This window comes from Taudactylus pleione, unplaced genomic scaffold (genome assembly GCF_031769625.1).
Source record: "Taudactylus pleione unplaced genomic scaffold, aTauple2 ptg001846l, whole genome shotgun sequence".
Classification (NCBI taxonomy): Eukaryota; Metazoa; Chordata; class Amphibia; order Anura; family Myobatrachidae; genus Taudactylus; species Taudactylus pleione.
Window position 1 is genome coordinate 239,565 of NW_028286243.1, and position 20,426 is coordinate 259,990.

At 42.5% G+C, this 20,426-nt stretch overlaps 1 protein-coding gene across 1 annotated transcript in view; it reads right to left on the reverse strand.

Moving 5' to 3' along the window:
- The window catches only part of MTMR12 (myotubularin related protein 12), a 79,744-nt gene that overhangs the window by 35,855 nt on the left and 23,463 nt on the right, over positions 1 to 20,426 (reverse strand). Inside the window, exons 2-3 of the mRNA XM_088465107.1 lie at positions 13,414 to 13,479; positions 515 to 646 (exon numbers count right to left, since the gene is read on the reverse strand). Coding sequence (XP_088321233.1) covers positions 515 to 646; positions 13,414 to 13,479 — 198 coding nt within the window. The remainder of the gene's footprint in view (positions 1 to 514; positions 647 to 13,413; positions 13,480 to 20,426) is intronic.

A 20,426-nucleotide genomic window follows, 5' to 3' on the forward strand; every position in this document is an offset into this window, starting at 1 on the left:
TCTTAAAGGGAACCCCAACACTATTCTTTAATCAGTATGTTTCTAATGTAAGCATTCGGGGATAACTGTAAAATAATATTCTTGATGCAGGTCCTGGAAGCAAATACGTTGCCCAACACTTTCTGCAAGGTGAACACATCGGCAGCAGACTTGTAATCTACACCCCAATCATTCCCCTCCTCCAATTAATTTTTATCAGGGCTCCTCTTAGTGACTATTGGAATAAACACTAGTCAGACCCACCGGCGCCTCCTTTAGACGAGTGTCAGAACTGCATCAGAAGTTTTAAACACCAGGGGGTATTAGTTACTAAGCGGCAGCTTTCCAAAGAAGTGTTTTGCATTTAATATTATTGCTCTTTTAAATCCCACAGTCAGAACCACTGACAAGAGGCGGCTTTGAAAAAGTCCAGATCTTGCCCATTGGGGACAGGAGATATCAGATCAGGACTTTAGGGTAAATGGGCAGTTTCTTTACATATTCACAACAGGGGGTGGATATAAAACACACTCACATTTTCGTCCGGTACTTCGTCACACAGAAACGCGATCTTGAAGTTTGTGCAGATGAGTCTACCGCAGACCCCGCGCTGGGAACCTTCGTCCTGGGTGCACTTAAACACATTGCTGGCCTCGCAGAGCAGTGTCTCACCTGCGCAAAGTATACAGCACAACCTGTTATAACCATGGCAAGTTATATGCAGCACATCACTATGAAGCAAAGGTGACATTTATCTGGCATTCATCCTTTCTGCTGCTGTACGATGCACTGCAGATACAGAACACCAGGATAATCACTGATAGCAGGGAGAAGTCATGTTGCCTGAGCGCAGAACTCAGGGGGTAAAACTGCGACAACTAAAGAAACATTAAACTGAAGTATCACAAACAACACAGGATTTGCTGAAGCTATTTAAGGACAGTGCTAAAGTTTTCCCATGTCAGAAGTGCTCTGCTCAAAATGTATCTTTGGCTAGAGGAATTTATTATTAATGCCCTTAGTTCTGCAATATTAGGGAGACATAGCGTAGACACAACAATTACACTACAGAAACATGCAGGAAAACATATGAGAGGGTCCCGATCTCTAAAGCTTACAATCTAGGAGGAATCGCCGATACTGACAAACAGGCCTTTTTCAATACTATGCAAATCAGTGCGGCTTAGTCAATAGTTACACAATATGGTTTGTAAATACAGCATGGTAACACTGCGCTGATTCTGAACTGGCGGATAACATACTAACACACATTAAAAGGGATTTTCATGATATTAATCATTTACTGGTTTGTAAACACCCTAGTGCCTCATATTATTACATACACGCTTTATCTTTCTAGCTTCCTTCTGTGTGTTTCCACCAAGTATTTGTAACATCAGGTTGTTTCCTCTTCATTAGCCTGGGATTCAGCAAAACAGCACCTCCTGAGATACAATTGTACCCAACGTAGAGAGGACAGATTCGGTGCCTTGGCCACCAGCATGAGTTTTGCAAGTTTGTGTGTTTAACAAGACAGTTTGGGGACATTTCAGGTCCCTTTATCAAGTACCTTTTAAAAGGGACGTTAAAGGTCATTAAATGTCATGTGAAACACAGAAACATTATGGACTTGTGACGGTGTTGTTTACATGAAATAAGTCCTGTATCTTCCTAATTTCTTTTTGTCGCTATATCTCTCTTTCACTCCCCCCCCCCATTCCCACCCCATCTTTCTTACCTCCAACCTGTTCTTATACCTCATTTCCATGTTTATGTTTCGTTTATACAAAGAACATAGAGAAGGAATATTATATTGTTTGTCAATTTGAGAAAGAGAGGGAGGAGATAAAGGAAAAGGATAGAGAAGAAAACTACAATGGAAATAGTTTAACACTTTTATTTTATCACATAGAATTGTTTGTATTTTGTACTAAGTCTAATATTTTTCTGGCCTTGTTTTCTTCTATATGTATACAAATGGTTACATTTGTTATTATATTTTTGAAATACGATAATGAGATTTAAAAAAATAAATAAAAAAAATATAAATAAAACTATGCATTGATCTCCGAGCCATCGCACCCACCTACATCTGTACACCAGCAAGCGTAACCAGCGTCTGCCGTGACTCTTATTAGTCTATTACACCAAGCACCAGCAGTGGTGAGAGAAGCATGGATAGTCATATATTTGTGTGACCAGTTTAGAGCTGTGGTGCCCAAACTTACTACACACAGGGACCACAGACCTCAAACTTCCACAGAGGTTTTTCCTTAGGCATGCCCTGTAGTTTTATACAGCATATGGTGTAGAAATGTGGGTGTGTTCTATGCATATATGGGTGTGGCTCCCCTTTGGCATAAAGCACGAATTCATGGGTTCACTCCGAGACGTGGTAGGAGAGAGCATCACTTTGGACTCTACTTTAGGGCCCGTCCATAAGAAGGTGAGGAATACCTTTCTTCAGGAATACTCTGTCCTCTCTCTCCTTGGCTTCAGACCCCTCCACTGGGCCGCTACAGGACTAGGCCTGCCAACATAACCCCTTCCACGAGGTACAAAATACTCCACCCCTGGACTTGCCAATTTATGACTGCAGTCACCTGTGTTAGAAACACCCTTCTCATTAATTAATAGTCCAATACCGGTAACTGTAAATCGTAAATTAAGTGGGCTGTCCTGGAGCAGAGCATTTTGCACCTGGTGTAAGGAGTCATGTTGGAGGGTATGCAGCACGGTGAGACCCCTGCCGTCCCCAATAACCAGGGCAACTTAAAACAACAGCTGGCTGTACATTGGTCAGCACCCAGGGGGAGGTCGGAGCAATCTCAACAGTGCTGGTTACAATGGGCAACAATAAAGCCAAAAACGTGCAAATGTTGCGATTTAAGTTTGTAAATCAAATATTTATTGCATCACGATTGACAAACGTTAATTAGAAATGTAGAGGAAGAAAATAAATGATTACAATAACACTAAGTAACGAACTTCCTTGCTTAACCCATAGTAATAGTTTATGACCTGTGTAATTATCCTCATTTCCCCCTTTGCATTAAATTGGTGTTAAAATCAGCAACCTGGTACGAGAGGCAGAAAAGGGAAAGTTTGGGGATATTCTAACATCCACACCGCACCGCTAAGGAAATATTCATACTTCCCTTTTTAAAGAAAAGAGAATTTGGTAGAGAAGTCAGTATTACAAATGCTCCGGATACACGTGATTCACTGCACTACGTGTTGGCTGTATATCACAATTACTGGAGCTCCTGTAATACAGAGTGGCACAGATACTGTGCAGGAGATAACCGGTACCAAGGGCCCAACACAGGCCTCACTCCGAGCAGAAGGGCTGTAGCCAATGGATTAGCAGGTTTCCTATCGTGTAGGAAGCAGCTAAATGCTGCAAGTAAGGATGAGATATACAGTATAAATTTTAAACAATGCTGAGTACATGAATCTCCCCATAGCAACTATTCAGATGTTTGCAGTTCGATTGCTATAAGCAACATCAGTGTTTTCATGCGCAATATCTTATATATAAAATTCATTGGTCTGTTCGGTTATGCATCCGGACACCACTGCACCAACTGGGATGAAACCACCGCAAGGTGGTCCAGTTGGATCGTGGCCAGGTTTTAGGGGTCTGGTCGGACGCTGGGCAGAACCTTGAACCGGGGAGCCTGTTCTGAGCCTTCCACTGGATGGATTTGGACAAAAAACTTCAGAGTGGTAACATCGGATCCCAGAAGACATGATAGAGGGGTTGAGGTCCCGGTCGGACCGCCCGTTGGGAGAACTTTGACCCGGGGAAACTGGCCAGAACTTTGACCCAGGGACCCTGTTCTGGGCCTTATACTGGATGGATTTTGATGAAAACTTCACAGAGGGGTGGCATTTGGTCTGGTTTACCTAATGGAGTGGTATGGGCTCCCGGTTGGACATCACGGCGGAGTGCGCTGGACCGAACTTTCCACATGGGCGTGTTGGGATTATTTTAAAAATGTTGACAGTTACATCCAATTCATTCATAACTTGAAGATTTAAACCCGGGCAACGCTGGGTACTTCAGCTAGTTTTTAATAAATGTCCCTAAACATGTGATGTTATCTTATTGTGCCTGTGTGTAGGATGCAAGGATTTTATTTTCATTTAAAAGAAATAAATAAATAAAATGTAATAATACGGTCAGCTGAATATACACAACTGCATCTTCTTAGAGAGGACAAACGATAACAGTCTGTTGTTCCCCATTTCCTTCATCTTAATAAACATTACATCACAGGAACGCCTACTGCACACCACTTCCTAGCAAGGAAATAACCTGGGGGGCCACTGACAATGGGACAGCCATGCTACAATGAGTCTAACAGGAAATTATATGAAAAACAAAGATAAAATGCAGAATCCTGAACTTCTAGCTCATTATAGTGAGAATGTTATCCTGCGATTACTGTATCCAAGAGCCTAGTAACCTATAGCCCTCTAGATGTTGCAGAGCAGAAGCTGGCAGGAAATTCTGGGACTTGTAGTTCGATAGCAACAGGTGTCTGGCTGGAAGCGCATGATCCAACTGGCTAGTTCCATTAATTGCTTACCTCTTGACTATTCTGTGTCAGTCTTAAAAAATTTAAAATGAACCTAAGCTTTTATGAAAAGAATATATTGTTAATAGAGATGAGCGGGTCCGGTTCTCCGAGAATCGGACCCTCCCGAAGTTCGTGTTCCGAGGCGAGATCAGAGTTTGGCTTGAGTTTTCCCGCCTGACTCGGATCCGCAAACGAGGCAAAACGCGCCATCCTCCCGCTGTCGGATTCTCACGGGTTTTGGATTATATAAAGGTCCCCGCGATCGGCGCCATTTTCACTCCAGCTATGGAGAGAGAAGCTATCAGACGTAGTCAGTCACTCAGTGTCTGTGTTCAGTCGGGGTGTTGGCCTGAAAGCTGCTGCAGTGTTGTCCATAAAGGGGCTTAGGCTGCAGTATATAAAGGGGGGCTTCCTTCAGTGGGTGCTGCAGCCGCTGTGTCACTTGTCCTGTCAATTAACTGTGGCTGCTGCTGTGTTGTTGTCCTGTCCATCAGGCTAGGGCTGCAGTCCATAAAGGGGTGCTGTGTTGTCCAGGGGGGGGGGGGGGTGCTCTGTCAATTAGGGGTGCTCTTCCCCTGTGGTAAAAAAAAAGTAATTTTTTATTTTGTGTGTGTGTGCATTAGCAACATAGCTGCGCTATTATTCTTCGGTGACACAGCCGCAGTTTATCGTCCACGTATTTGTGACTCTGCAGGTGGTCTGTCCACAGAGGAGCTTTGTTATCCATAAAAAAGGAGTGCTGTCTGCATTGTTCATCAAGGGGCTGCTGCCTCATACAGGGGTGCTCTTCCCCAGTGTCAAAAAAAATCAAAGTGCTTTTTTTTGTATGTGTGTGTGCGTTAGCTGCGCTATTATTGTTTGGTGACACTGCCGCCAGACCGCAGTTTATTGTCTACGTATTGTGACATTTTAAGACATAGCGCAGTGCGTTATTCTTATTCATAAAAAAATCTTGCGACACTGTAGGTCATTGATACCGCAGAGTAATATTTAAAATTGGTACAAATTGACATGTGTGCTGTACCCCACTTCATTCGTGTTTGTTGATATGGAGAACGATCAGTTGAGAGGAGAGCAGGAACCACATACTAGTGCTGAAGCTGCTGTCAGTGCCACCCACCATGATGATACCAATTCATCTACATCATCTTCTAAAGCCGAAGCCCAAGGTAATACAGGGCATCTAAAAATCAAGAACCAATCTTTTAAAGTGGTAAAGAAAAAACATCAAAGGGAAAATTAGCTGCAGAAAGACATAAAATTGTCAATATGCCTTTCACCACATGAAGTGACAAGGAAAGGCTAAGGCCATGGCCTTTATTTATGACTGGTGGTTCTGCCTCTTATGATAATGTAGGCACAAGCAAACAAGCTGACATAGAAATCGATAATGTGGAAGTGCACCAGGATGAGCAGGATATTTGTGTAGCTGACGCTAATAAGGGGCGCCGAGAGGGGGGGGAGCGGGTACAGATTACCCAGGCCCGGGCTTCCTGAGGGGCCCGGCGGGGGCCCGGGTGCGGCGCCCCCCCCTCTTACAGCAGCCCAGCACACAGCGTGTGCTGAGCTGCAGTTGGAGACTGCTCGTGGCTGCTGAGCAGCAGCCACAGCAGTCTCCTAAGCCTGTGGGGGGTAGCGATCACACTGATCGCGCCCCCCCTGGCTTTGCGCCGGGCTGAGGTGGCTCAGAGCGCCCCCCTCCCCAGCCCGCAGCGACGCTTCGCAGCGCTGCAAATCTTTTTTCATTTTTTTCTGTCACCAAGGGGGCATGACCACGCCTCCCGCAATTAGGGCACACCCCCTATTACCGGGGCCCGCCACGGCTCTTGGCGGGCCTGACGCTAATAAGGATGTTGTAGATGAGGATGTTGTTTGTGTAAATTCAGTCACCAGTGGAAGAAACAGTTATTGCCCATGATAAAGAAAAGCCCACTGTCATGTCTGGGCACAAGACAAAAAAAATCCACTACTTATGTCTGGAATTATTTCTACCCAAATCCGGACAACAATTGTCAAGTCATCTGTATCCTTTGTAAAGCCAGAATAAGTAGAGGTAGGAACATTAACCATCTAGGAATCTCCTCCCTGTTAAGTCATCTGCAGCGCATCCATCCAAAAAGTTTTTGTGTTTTCTCTTGACTCATCTGCATCACCAGTGGGTCTTTTGGGAAAGTTTAGTTTTTTTCTCGACAGATGCACTTGCTGGAGAAACTGAAGGAGAAGCCATCGTTGAATCACATGCCACTTGAGCTGACAATTTGCTTACCAACAGCTCTTTACATCTTTTCTGATCTGTGTCTGTTGGGAAGAACATAATGTATAACTTAAACCTTATATCTTAAATCTTGCATTTGCTCTGTTCAGCTTGTCCACATATCTGTGGTTAAGTGGACAGTGGATACAATGGCACCTTGGAGGCCACTAATTAAAAAAAAAACTTAATGTCCCTGTACAGGTTGGGAATTGCTTTTCTAGTGAAGAGAAATCTTGATGGGATTTGGTAGCGGGCACTCAGGACCTTAATTAACTGCCTAAAACCCACTGAATTATTGGTGGATATTGGACGCACCTCTAATACCAGAATATAGGTTATGGAGTCAGTGATCCGCTATGCAACTGGGTGACTGCTGTCATACTTGCTCCTCCTTGCAAAGGATTGTGTAACAGTCAATTGTTTTTTAAAGTATGACTAGTAGTCTTCCTGGTCCCCTTCTGGGATGAAAATTCACTCCCAGCAGCAGGCATAGTGCTCAAGGATTCTTTTGGGGGCAAGGACTGATGTGAATGACTAAAAAAATTTTTTGTAATTGATCCCCCCTCCTCCCTCATAAATTTGTTTTGTAATAAAAAAATTAAATAAAATTTACTACTAATCCATATCCCGCTACCTCCAACATGTGTTAGCGAAACTGTGGTCAACTAGGCTCCTTTTTTCATATTTGGTGGACGTGCCGTAATATTGTTCCTTTTTGGTCACTTGTTCAATCACTTATGTCCTCTATAGTTCCACTATGCCCCCCCCCTTCCCTGCCCTCGTTGCTTTTGTGTGCCCCGGTATGCTAGCTATCCAAATTTGACAATAAAATAATTATGTATAGTTTCTTATTTTCGCTAGGGCCTGGAAAAACCCTTCCCCTCCAACTCAACAGGAGCTCCTCAATTGTGCTTGGTTTGTGTCCAAAATGGAGTACATCACTAGTCTTCAAAACAATAATGTGGACAAGTTTCACAAAATTTGGTCCCCGTGGTACAGGTTCAACAATGCGACCCTTCCTGGTCTATCGTAAACACTAATTCTCTGTCCTGCTGTTAGTCTAATATATATACAGTCAGGTCTATAAATATTGGGACATTGACAGAATTTTCATATTTTGTCCTCTATTCACCACAACAATGGCTTTGAAATGCTACAATCAAGATGTGCTTTAACTGCAGACTTTCAGATTTAATTTGAGGGTAATTACATCCAAATCAGGTGAACGATGTAGGAATTACAACGGTTTCTATATTTGCCTCCCACTTTTTAAGGGGCCAAAAGTAATGGGACTATCAACGCAAAAGCTATTTCATGGACAGGTGTGGGCTATTCCCTCGTTATTTCATTAAGCCAGATTAAAACAATATTGTGAGCTATGAGGTGGTCAAAATTGACTGGAAACGAGTGGAAATTGATGTTATTGAGGTTAATAATACAGTAGGAACAAAAAAAACCTTCAAATTATGTGATTTTAGCTGTTTTTATACATTTTTGAAAAAAATATACAGATCCAAAACCAAAACACGCAAAAGGGTGGTTTTGGCAAAACCAAATCCAGATCCAAAACACAAGGAGATACAGATCCAAAACAAGGGGTTCGGCGCACATCCCTAATTGTTAATAGATAGTTTAGAGTGTGCAATCATCCCATGTAAAAACAAATCATGAAAGATTAAAAAGGTAAGAGGCTGAGGGTATGAACACCCTAAGTGTAAAGCTTCAGCGTCACCAAAAATGGGGGCTTATCTGGGTCAGGAGCCATAACGCCACACCACCTCCCCATGGCGAGGAGCCCATATCTGAGATAAAGGGGTCTATTTACCAAGCTTTGTTAGGAGATAAAGTGAACGGTGATAAGGTACCAGCCAATCAGCTCCTAAATGCCATTTTTCAAACACAGCATGACATGGCAGTTAGGAGCTGATTGGCTGGAACCTTATCACGATTCACTTTCTCTCCTAACAAAGCTTAGTAAATAAACCCCAAAGCTTTGATGTGGGAGGAGGCAAAGTATTCCCCATGCTTTCATCAAACTTCAGGCAAGTAACCCTAAAGAAGCAAAGTGAGTGGAGTATTTAGGAGTCCATAATGGCTGCGATTCGCAAGGCGATAACAAAATTATTACATATGTGGTTATCTTAATGTAATTATATGTAGACTTGTTAAGTAACAAAATGTATAATCAAATTGGAATAACTTGTATTTTAGAAAATTGCAAATTTGTAGAAGTGGCATTTGTGGTAATTTTCACTGTGCCAAGAGGTGAGAGATAATAGTGTACAGACTCCGCATTCATGGCTGTGAGACACGATTTTTATTTGATTTTTGGCAGATTTTCATTATAGCTTATTTATATAACACCGCCAATCAAGCAGCGCTGTACAGAGGATACAGGTTAATTTTAGTTAGCAGTCAATTAACCTACGAGTACGAGTTTGGAGGGGAATCCGTATACTTGGGGAAACACACACAAATACATAGAGAACATGAAAATTTCACAACGATAGGACCCTGGTTGGGAACCGAACTGATGACCCCAGTGCTGTGACGTAGCTACTATGTCCAATAAGAAATGGGCATAATTAAGTAGGCTAATTAGCCTGATGCTGTGGGAGTGGACGGAGCTTTAAATACCATCTATCCCTCCGTCTCACACCTTGATGTCCGTATCACAAAGCCGTTCACATGTAAGTTATGGGGGTCATCCTGATTGTAAACCTATCAATCTATGCATCCCCCCTCTCTCCTGATGCCCATGGAACCTTTCCCCAGGCCCTCTAATCACACTGCTGTCACTACTCAGCATGTGGCAGCCATCTCTACCCCATTCCCTGCACAGTGTGGTCGCCCTCCAGTTACCTCCTACAGGCCCTCTGCCCTGACTATCTTCTGGTTTCCAGACACAGAACATTAAATTACAAATTATTTACTAAACAAACTCCAGCGATGCTCACTGTGACTTACAAACAGTGCAGGCAATTCATTACAACTTTGCTATCCCGACTCCCCTAGGTTACAATACTACCTGCTTATTATGTCACCTTATTATCTGTTCATCTATTCAGTGCATCTTCTCTCCCACACCATGAGTATGTACTTTGTCCCCATTCTCCCATCAGTGTTCCACCTATTTAACACCCTGCATGGTTTTCTCTCCCTCCTGTACCGCTCTGAGCATTCTCCAATGTTCTTATACAGAATTCCCAGCCAGCCACTATGTCTGACGTCAGCAGGAGACAGTCCAGGCTCCGGCACGCGGAGCATTCAGCTGCCGCTCTGTTTATTAAGTATCTAGAATGTAGCATCTTTCTCCTTCCTTTACTAGGTTCCAGCTCTGTACAGTTATTTTCTCCAGGCTCTGTCTATTCCCAGATTTCCTTCCTATACCGTTTCCATTCCATGCTGCATTACTCAGAGCTCTGTGTCCTGACAGTCAACTCCTACCAGCTCACTGAGCTATTCATGTTCATGTACCTTTCTCGTCAACATACAAACGCCACACAGATAGGACCCTGGTCGGGAATCAATCCGATGACCCCAATGCTGTGAGGCTAACCACTGTTCTACTGTGATGCGCAGACATGGCTACAAATCTTCACTGGTCAGGTAGTCAGATACGTCACCTCGCTCTGCCCATAAGCATCACGCAGTGTCTTATACACCCTGGGATCATCCACTATTAGTCCAGAGCTTCCATTTCATTATCATCATTATCTTGCCTCCCCTTAATAGTTAAACCCCTGACTGTTCCATACCTGACTATTGCCCAATCCCTGCTAGACATCAACTTTCCCAAAAATATGCTACACAATCAATATGCAGATTTACCTTCTGTGATTACCCCTATACCCTATTAGCCCCTTAGCGAATACAGGACTGGTGGACAGATAGGACATTTAGAGAGTATACAGCACTGCTCCATGGTTATGACAGAGTATATGGCACTGGTGCACAGTTAGGACAAGTCTAGAGTATACAGGACTGGTGCACAGTTAGGACAAGTATATAGAGTATACAGCACTGGTGCACAGTTAGGACAAGTCTAGAGTATACAGCACTGGTGCACAGTTAGGACAAGTCTAGAGTATACAGCACTGGTGCACAGTTAGGACAAGTCTAGAGTATACAGGACTGGTGCACAGTTAGGACAAGTCTAGAGTATACAGGACTGGTGCACAGTTAGGACAAGTATATAGAGTATACAGGACTGGTGCACAGTTAGGACAAGTATATAGAGTATACAGGACTGGTGCACAGTTAGGACAAGTATATAGAGTATACAGGACTGGTGCACAGTTAGGACAAGTATATAGAGTATACAGCACTGGTGCACAGTTAGGACAAGTCTAGAGTATACAGCACTGGTGCACAGTTAGGACACGTATAGAGTATACAGCACTGGTGCACAGTTAGGACAAGTCTAGAGTATACAGCACTGGTGCACAGTTAGGACAAGTCTAGAGTATACAGCACTGGTGCACAGTTAGGACACGTATAGAGTATACAGCACTGGTGCACAGTTAGGACACGTATAGAGTATACAGGACTGGTGCACAGTTAGGACACGTATATGGTATACAGGACTGGTGCACAGTTAGGACAAGTCTAGAGTATACAGGACTGGTGCACAGTTAGGACAAGTCTAGAGTATACAGGACTGGTGCACAGTTAGGACAAGTCTAGAGTATACAGGACTGGTGCACAGTTAGGACAAGTCTAGAGTATACAGCACTGGTGCACAGTTAGGACAAGTCTAGAGTATACAGGACTGGTGCACAGTTAGGACAAGTCTAGAGTATACAGGACTGGTGCACAGTTAGGACAAGTCTAGAGTATACAGCACTGGTGCACAGTTAGGACAAGTCTAGAGTATACAGGACTGGTGCACAGTTAGGACAAGTCTAGAGTATACAGGACTGGTGCACAGTTAGGACAAGTCTAGAGTATACAGGACTGGTGCACAGTTAGGACACGTATAGAGTATACAGCACTGGTGCACAGTTAGGACACGTATAGAGTATACAGCACTGGTGCACAGTTAGGACACGTATAGAGTATACAGCACTGGTGCACAGTTAGGACACGTATAGAGTATACAGCACTGGTGCACAGTTAGGACACGTATAGAGTATACAGCACTGGTGCACAGTTAGGACACGTATAGAGTATACAGCACTGGTGCACAGTTAGGACACGTATAGAGTATACAGCACTGGTGCACAGTTAGGACACGTATAGAGTATACAGCACTGGTGCACAGTTAGGACACGTATAGAGTATACAGCACTGGTGCACAGTTAGGACACGTATAGAGTATACAGGACTGGTGCACAGTTAGGACACGTATAGAGTATACAGGACTGGTGCACAGTTAGGACACGTATAGAGTATACAGGACTGGTGCACAGTTAGGACAAGTCTAGAGTATACAGGACTGGTGCACAGTTAGGACAAGTCTAGAGTATACAGCACTGGTGCACAGTTAGGACAAGTCTAGAGTATACAGCACTGGTGCACAGTTAGGACAAGTCTACAGTATACAGGACTGGTGCACAGTTAGGACAAGTCTACAGTATACAGGACTGGTGCACAGTTAGGACAAGTCTAGAGTATACAGCACTGGTGCACAGTTAGGACACGTATAGAGTATACAGCACTGGCGCACAGTTAGGACACGTATACAGTATACAGCACTGGCGCACAGTTAGGACACGTATAGAGTATACAGCACTGGTGCACAGTTAGGACACGTATAGAGTATACAGCACTGGTGCACAGTTAGGACACGTATAGAGTATACAGCACTGGTGCACAGTTAGGACACGTATAGAGTATACAGCACTGGTGCACAGTTAGGACACGTATAGAGTATACAGCACTGGCGCACAGTTAGGACACGTATAGAGTATACAGGACTGGTGCACAGTTAGGACAAGTCTAGAGTATACAGCACTGGTGCACAGTTAGGACAAGTCTAGAGTATACAGGACTGGTGCACAGTTAGGACATGTATTTAGAATACAGCAGTGGTGCACAGATAGGACATGTATAGAGGACATTTAGTTTTCTTCTGCTTTCCCTTCATTCATTTCATAAGGTCTACAATCCGAGTCAATTATGTGTCAGTTTCAAGCAATTAATTCAAGTCACATATGCTGTCATTCCATACAAATTACTTTGTTCTCAACTCAACCCACACATTTGTTTCCATGGAATTTTGTTAAATTTACGTCAAGATTTGAACAAGCAGCCCTTCATTTCATCATTAAAAAACTCTGACTCATCTTTCATGTTATCAAAGCACCTCAATAATTCCTCATACATTTATGAGCATTTACAGCTGCACAGGTCTTCAATCAGGTAACATCCAGAATTACTTTGGAACGCCCGGTTTCATAGTCATTCATTCAAACCACTCCATTCATTATCACTCAATTCTAAAGCCATGTACATTTTAGCCACTCAGTGGTGCCTCCTTTTTGCCCTGTCACCTAGTGATGCAGGGGTGCCAGGAGGAGCCCCAATACAATTCAACTAAATCACACTATAGCATGGATGGGCAAATGATCCATAGCTTAAGAATCAGATTACCTCACCTGGTAATAGCAGAACATCATCCACCTTCTCTGCTTGTTCCTTTTCTCTAACTTCTATCTCCTGCGGAGGGGGGAAATAAAGTTTAGAACAAAAAAACCACTTCATAAAACTTGCCTTGTACAGGTCATAAAAATACCAGCTCAACACTATTAGGGGTCGATTCAATTGCAGCTGATGACGTTATCAATTATCCAAACTATGAAATTTACATCTGGCCTCTTGGCATTTTCCACAATCCACTGACGAAACCACACGCAATGTGGGAAAACGAGTTAATCCTGTGGACCGGACTACTACCGTTTGGTTGTTTTCATTTGTGTCAAGTGGCTATTATATGCATTTTTCTCTAAGAGTGAAAAAATGATAGGAAGCAATATTTTTTGGAAAACAAAAAGCTGCAGTAAAATTTTTGGTACACTAAAATGGGCGTAAGTATGTTTTTGTGGCAAAAAAGTGCATTATTAAAAAACATTAAAATTACACCAGCCACTTGCATCTGCAAATCTAAAAACACCTGTCCCCTCCAAACAGCCCCTCAAAATACCTAACCCACTACTTTAAACCCAATCCGACACTTTTTACTCTTTCACTCCAAAAAAGACGTGTATAATTGGCCAAATTAAGCTAATTCAAAAATATTTTTGCCCAATTAGTTATTAAGATGGGGTTCTGAACCAAGTCCAGACATTTTTTTTTTCCTTTAATAAACTCTTTTTATTGAGCCAATCACAATACAATAGTACAGTCAAACATTCAAAGATAAATTACAGCACATAATATGCTTTTAAATTAAAAACTGTAATCTCTCAAAACAATAATATAGTGATTAATTTTCTCAGTATAGAAAAAGAAAAATATAGAAGCAAGAAAAACATCTTGCGGCAACGGTGTGGCAAACCGTCTAAAAGTAAGAAAGAGAAAAAGAAAGACATAAACCAGAAGAAGAACAAGGGAAAATAAGGGGAGTAAAGGGTGGGTTGGCTCTGAGTAAAAAAAAAAAAACATTCTTTCAATCTAAATATAATAGAAAAAATTAAAAATTAAATGTTGAATGGCAAGGATATGTTTTGATATGTCAGCCAAGGGGACCATGTTTTTTCAAAAGATTTCGATGTATTGCGTAATAACGCGGTCATGTATTTCATCTTGTAGACATACCAAATACGTTATAATATTGCCTGCACAGGAGAAGGATTAGGGTTTTTCCAATCCGCTGCTATATGGCAGGTCATAGCAGATACTATATGTCGGAATAACTTATTCTGATATCGTGATAAGGTGGGCAGATATAAGGGAAGTAGAAAATGCTGAGGATCGGAGGGAATCGTGGTCTCAAAGAGGCGCAAACTCATTTTGGAGTGGAAGTGTCCAATTTGTAGGAACCGAAAAAATTCTTTGGATGGAATGGATACTTTATCCTGGATTTCAGAGAATTGTGGAAAATTAGTATCAATAGTGATATTGTTTACATAGTATATATTACCCGATGACCAGGCAGTAAAGGATTATTTGCATAAACCTGGAGGGAAAATGGGTATCAAAGGGGACGGGCCTGGAGCAAATTTAAAACGTCTATTGAGTAAATCCCAGATTGCTAAAGAACGGGAAATTACAGGGTGAGAAGAAACCAAGGCCCTCATTCAGAGCCACTCGCTAGCAGCAGTACGCTCGTTCCGAGCGATGTTCGCACATCTGCACATGCGTACGGTTTTTAGTACGCATGCGCGAACCAGTCAGTGCGGTTGAAAATCGTTTGTACGCTATATAGCGAGTGCCTGCTATTTTGAGTGACAGAATGAGGCGTATGTGGGTGGTAACAGGGGAAGGTGCTTGAAAACGGGGGAGTGGAATTCGAACGCAGGCGTGCTTAAAGGTCAAAACGGGCGTTTTAAGGGAGTGCATAATTAATACAGCAGCGTCATTGACCACGTCACTTGGTTTTTTTAAACTCAGAACTGCTCGCAAAATAGCGGTTGAAAAAACCAACCACAAGAATAGCGAGCAGTTCATACGCTGTACGATGTACTCGATTAATCTAATAAATAGCGGACATGACGTATGGTGCGAGCGGCCAGGGGGCGTTTTTATCAAATAAACGAGCGTATGTTTTGCTCGCTCGTTCAGACTTAGAGGTGTGAACAGACCGCAATGTGCGAACGGATCATTTGAATAGCCACCCCTTGTTTTTGAACGAACGACCGCAAATAGCGAACGGCTCTGAATGAGGGCCCAAGTCCAGAAATTTTTAGACAAAAAATAGGAGTTTTGCATAACTTATCACCTGCTCTGAGATGGTGAAAACTTTTGCGGTTTTCGCCACACAAGCACGACTTATCGCGGCTAATTGACTCCATCCCGGGCGTTCCAACGGCATGTCGCTGGCATCACCGGCAATTTGCTTGACCCTTTAAAGATCTTGACCCTGAATCTTCTTCATATTGTCTGAGCCAAATCTGAACCAACACGGTTGTGGTTGGTTTTGCCAAAAGCAAAACATTGCTAGACACCACATCACTACTACTTGGGTGTATTCCACATACATAACATTCACAAGTTTTCTTATTGCAATCACAAAATGACTGCATAAGTAAGGACCATAACACTTTCTCATCAGATATCTATACTGATAGTCTCTGACAAAACATAGGCTATGAATAGCCAGTAGTAGAGAAATAACAATGTAACTCAACAGGTGTCCTATGCAGCTTAAAACACTGTAAAAATTAAAAGTAAAGTTAACACTGTGACAGGTCAATGGTAAGAAGCAAATTTAGTTTTTGCCCAATCTATTATGCTACCTACTTGTCCTCGTTTGGAGAGTCATCCCTTATACAATGAATGTATGTTAGTGGATGAGGGACGGGGGGGGGAGGGGAATGGTGACATTGTGACACTGGGGGTTCTATTGCCCCTCTAGACATTTTCTTTGATGGTGTGAGGCCTACATCACAAAACTTATCCGGAAAGACTAAAAGATCTTATATGCATCGTTTGGGGCAGAGAAGGGAAAGGGGCGACATGATACAATTTTTCACATATATCAAGAGTTTTAACAAGGGGCAGAAGGGAAACATTCTACAAAGGAGGAGAAGTACAAGAACATGAGGAAATACACAAACTGGAAGGAGGTAGGCTCAGGGTCAAAGGCTTCATAGAAAGGGTAGTGGATAAGTGGAATAGCCTCCCATCAGAGGTGGTAGAAGCTAATACAGTAGAGCAATTTAAACATCCTAATGGAGCATACACACGGTCAGATTTGTCAGATGAACGATTGAACGATTTGAACGATTGAACGATTTTTGACTGCATTAAAATGAATGGAATCGTCCAAGTCTGACTGCAAACACATCAGATGTCAGAAATCGTTATCTGACCATCGGGAACGCGCATCGTTGATCGTCCATCGTTCAGGCATGTCAGATATGAACGATTTTCCTTCAGATATGAACGACTGAACGATTTTTAAATCGTTATCGTTCATATCTGAAGGAAAAATCTGACCGTGTGTATGCACCATTAGAATAGACATAAGGATATCCTTACAAAGAAGAAAGGATCAAATAGGGTTTGATGTTACAATAAGGTTAAAATGGGGCAGACTAGATCGGGAAAGTGGTTCTTATCTGCTGTCAAATTACCACTAACCCAAACCCCTAACCCTAAAGGGGCAGACTAGATGGACCAGGTGATTCTTATCTGCCTTCAAATTCTCTTTCTATGTTACCCTAACCCTAAAGAGGCAGATTAGATGGGCCAAGTGGTTCTTATCTGCCTTCAAATTCTATGTTTCTTTTTTCAATAAAATATTTAACTCCATTTAAAAAAAAAACATTCTAAAGTTAATTAAATGAAGAAAAAAAATATATATTTTAAGCAGTTTTTTTGAGACATAAGTCAGTTGAGTGGTTAAAGCCAGCGATAAACATACATAAAAATAAACAAAATGTGCGTTTTGTGGGTAAAGATCAGTATTCTGGGTGTATTCGTATAAAGTGCGATATCAATTGCTAGTTGCCACATCAGCCCTGGATTCTGCAAATGACACCTCGAGGTAGGATTACCACCACCTGGGAAGCAGGCATATTACAATTATGTGTATCTACTTGGTATAAATCTCCTGTATGCACATTCTTCTCCTCAGGCTGCTGGGGGGACACACAGCCGATAGGTGGAGCAGCCCTGGCTGTGGGCAATGCTATACAGTTGTGAGACACATGCAGTTTCCTTCAAAGGCCAAGGAAATCTGTACAGACACAGAGGACCTGATTCTGACCCGCTCGCGAGCGCTGTACACTCGCAAGCGGGTCGATGGTGCACAAGTGCGCATGCGCGAGACCCGGCGAGCGACGGGGTCTCGCACCAAAGGGGGCGTGCTGTCGATGGTGAGTGACAGCACGCCCCCTTTGGTGGGCGTGCCGGGGGCGTGGCTGCCAGATGGAGGCGTTCCCACAGTGCTACACAGCAGCAGGAATAAATCTCTCCTTAGATGGAGTCTCTGAGTTTTACATAGCTGTACCAGCATGATATAACATAGTGCATGGGAAACGCACAATCACCTAACAACTGACCCATGAGAATCCATCAGCACTATTTACTTATAATAATAAGTGAGTGATAAACTTGAAAGAGCGTGTCAGTGTTTGGTACAAGCACAGCACCGCATGGTATAATAACAGTGTGGTATAAACTCAATGTATGAGACATTTATTTCTCACAATCACTTAACAAGTTCCCACTGGTCGTATAACGATTGGTCTGTAAGATTTTGTCTATACAATTCTGACTGTGTAACAGTGGGAAATACAACAGGAGAGATAGCTTATAAGCTTTATATTATGTACAAACTAACATATGGTTAACACAATTGTAGCACTAAATAACAATGAATTAATAGTATCACTGTCCAGATTAGCAAAAGCTGATTATAATAGCAACACTGAAGGCAGTATAGCATGTATACTAACTAAATAAAAGCCATATCCTTCAGTTTAATATGGTTGAATAATATGGACTCTATATAAAATTGCTGCATCTGCCACTATGAGTAGTCTTTTCACGTCAGAATAATATAACCGATAAGCCCAATACATAGAGAACAACAAAACCATTCATTTAAATGTAAATATATTTAATATACCTGAGATATTGATTTTATACAACTAATATATGGATTCTGTGCACTTATAAATGGAACATATGAGTGGATGTGATTGAATAACCAATGTAGTACACATAGTGATGGAAAATAGGAGAGTTGTCTGACTCCCTGGAGTATAGTCCTATTTGTAACATAGTTTGTGTTCAATCTGCCTCTTTATGTCAAAAAGCAAAAGAATTACAAATGTATCCAGTATAACTAGAAATCCAAGGTTTACCAACTGTCTATGTCATTCTGATTACACACTGATACAATCTGACTGTGGAATAAATAACAACTCTGATAGGAAGAAATAAGTGGATTTAATTAATAATTGACATATACATATATAAATAACAATATAAACCACTATATATATATATATATATATAATTCTTCATGGAAAATAGATATACAGACTTGTATTAGCCATAATTATTTTAATGCACTATTTCTAATTCTTTGATCACACTCTTTTTTCTTTTAATATTTCGCAGACTGTAAAAATATGTATATTTTAAAATACTAATAAAAGTTACATTTTAATATTGACTGTACATCTAAAAAGACAACTCTTTCTTTATCTGTGGGGATTTAGTAGCATCCTGGGTGAGATAGGGTCTGATCAAATATTTTTGAGATGGAAACGACAGGACTGTGAAAGGTTCTGGATATGTGGTTTGAAAGAGAGGGATGAGTCCAGGATAACTCAAAGACAGCGCACATTGGGACTAGATGAGATAGTTATTCCATCAATTGATAAAGAAATAGTGGGAGGTGAGGTTATGTGGGAGGGTGGGAAGACGATCAGCTCGGTCTTAGACATATTAGGTTTAAGAAATCGCTGGGACATTCAGCAAGAGATAGCAGAGAGATAGTTGGAGATACGAGTCAGAAGAGAGGGGGAGAGATCAGGTGAGGATAGTTAGATTTGAGTATCATCAGCATGATAATGGAGGTCAAAAGAGCTGATGAGTTCACCTAGAGAGGAAGTATAGAGGGAGAATAGGAGAGGTCCAAGAACAGAACCTTGGGGAACACCTACTTTAAGAGGCTGTGGGGGGCGGGGGAAGAAGAGTCATGAGAGGGAAACTGAGAAAGATCGGTCAGAGAGGTAGAACGACAGCCAGGAGAGGGTAGTGTCACGCAGACCAAGGGAGTGAAGGATATGCAGCAGGAGAGGGTGGTCCACAGTGTCAAAAGTAGCAGCAAGGGGGTCGTTGCTGACTTCCGTGAGGGCAGTCTCAGTGGAGTGGAGTGGAGAGAACGGAAGCTGGACTGAAAAGGGTCAAGGAGGGAGTGGGAGGAGAGAAAAGCGGTAAGGCATTTGAAGACAATCCGCTCAAGGAGTTTGTAGGCTAAAAGGGAGGAGAGAGATGGGTCGGTTAGTTAGAAAGAAGGTTAGGACCAAGGGTAGGTTTTTAAAGAATGGGGCAGACAAGAACATGCTTGAATGCAGAAGGAACAGTGCCTGATGAGAGGGGGAGGTTGATGAGGTGGGCAAGATGGGAGCAGGCAGAAAGAGAGGAAGCGGAGGAGGTTGGGAGGGGATAGGATCAAGGGAGGAGGAGGAGGTGGAGGGGGGGGGGTGGCCGGATGAGGGCCATGACTTCTACTCCAGATACAGGGGAGAAGGATGTTAGAGTTGGTAAAGTTGATGGGGAGGGGTGATCTGGGAAAGGAGGAGGTGGAGAGCTGGGGGACTGGTTGGATATGATGTCCTGACATATGGAATCAATTTTATATGTAAAGTAGGGAGCAAAGTCAAGGGCAGAGAGCAAGGAGGGGAGACGAGGAGGGGGTGGGCGAAGGAGGGAGTTGAAAGTGGTGAAGAGACGCTGGGGATTAAAGGACTGAGAGGAGATGAGGA